The 1,422-nt window shown below is 47.4% G+C and overlaps 1 protein-coding gene across 2 annotated transcripts in view; it reads right to left on the bottom strand.

The window, feature by feature from the left end:
* The window catches only part of LOC119341592 (homeobox protein knotted-1-like 11), a 3,493-nt gene continuing 2,071 nt past the window's right edge, over positions 1-1,422 (bottom strand). Inside the window, exons 3-6 of one of the 2 annotated variants that reach the window (XM_037613465.1) lie at positions 780-964; positions 559-690; positions 314-450; positions 1-208 (exon numbers count right to left, since the gene is read on the bottom strand). In XM_037613465.1, the coding sequence (XP_037469362.1) occupies positions 205-208; positions 314-450; positions 559-690; positions 780-964 (458 nt within the window). In that variant the 3' untranslated portion in view covers positions 1-204. Of the gene's footprint in view, positions 220-313; positions 451-558; positions 691-779; positions 965-1,422 lie in introns of both variants that reach the window. The other variant, XM_037613464.1, reaches the window with a different exon arrangement.

The raw sequence follows: 1,422 nt of genomic DNA, 5'->3' as shown, positions 1-1,422 counted from the left end.
TCTTTTTGGGGAACACAGATGGTTGGGTCCTCGGGGAGACGCCGCGCGCGAATAGCGGCCGACGTCGTCTCCCGAGCAATAAATAGCAGTATCAAAGCCTTCTCCAAGATGGAAGCGCTATGTACATATATGGGGGCATTCGTTCTTCGTTCTTCGCTCTCCGACCGACCGCACCCGCCCTACCAGGACTGCTCGGCGTTGCCCTCACCTGCATTGTTCCTTTTTTTTTTTTTGAGAATGAAAGAGAGGGAATGAAAACCTGAGCGATTTCAAGCATGTGATGAAAGGATTGTTTTTGGGCCGATCGCCGTACCTTTTTCTCTTGCTCTTGTCTGACGAGGACGAGGTAGGGTTGCTGTGCCAGTTCCGCTTGCGCTGGTTGATGAACCAGTTGTTGATCTGCTTCAGCTGCAGCCCCGTCTCCTGCACCAGCCGCGCCTTGTCCTCCTCCTAGCAATACCCACCAGCGATGCTCATCAGTAGCACAACAAGAATTGCATGTAAAATGGTGACAAAGTTGCTGGCGATGACGGTATATGCGGGATGTCTGTCACATACAGTTGGGTACGGCCATTTGGCGTGGGCTTGCCACCAAGCTTTCAGGGTAGACGCCGTGTCCCCTGGGAGCTTTCCGGCTCTTCGCTTCCGCAGTATCTCCTCCCTGATGTCCACAAGCTTTTCTCTATACCCCTGCAAAGTCAGGAAAATAATTTTGTTTACAGTTCAGTTTGGACACCAACATAGTGGCAGCTGACAGAATGGAAGGCAGCGAGTTTTACCTGTTTAAGCTCATGCTTCAGCTCTTGCCTCACGCGCTCGACCAAGGATCTCTCACCCTCGGTTAGCATTCCGAAGCCCATGCCATCTGACACATCGTTCCCGTCAAACATGTTGCTCTCACTGTCGACCGGATTGTCTTCGTCATCGGACATAGTTGCCCCGGTGCCTTCACCAGGAGATGCCCCTATAGGAAGAATCGATATTAGCAAAACTCAGAACTGGCCAATCTCCAACTTATCCTGGTCATATTTATATTGCGTCTTGCCTTGGCAGGTACTTATTCTTGCTCTAGTTTTTTTTTTCAGTACAATATATAACTAAGCCTATCCAGGCTTAATCTTGCTCTATTTTTTTTTCTGACACAATTCTCATTATTATCTGAAGGCAAACTTCCATGTTCAAGCATATGCCTCTCATCGTAAACTGATTGATGATTACACATACAAACAGATTATGCAAAGTTCTATTGTCAACAAAAAAAAAAAAAAATCACTCCCTTTGGTTTTCACAGCGACACCAGTTTCCAGTGTGACTGGATATTGGCATGGTTTTCTCATAGGTGTGTGCCTCGTGATGCCTATAGGCAGAATGGTGGAAAATGTGACGTAGCAAAAGGAACTAAAAACAGTACTATATGCAGAC

Source organism: Triticum dicoccoides, chromosome 7B (genome assembly GCF_002162155.2).
Source record: "Triticum dicoccoides isolate Atlit2015 ecotype Zavitan chromosome 7B, WEW_v2.0, whole genome shotgun sequence".
In the NCBI taxonomy this organism is placed as follows: Eukaryota; Viridiplantae; Streptophyta; class Magnoliopsida; order Poales; family Poaceae; genus Triticum; species Triticum dicoccoides.
This window is presented reverse-complemented; position numbering and strand designations above follow the sequence as displayed.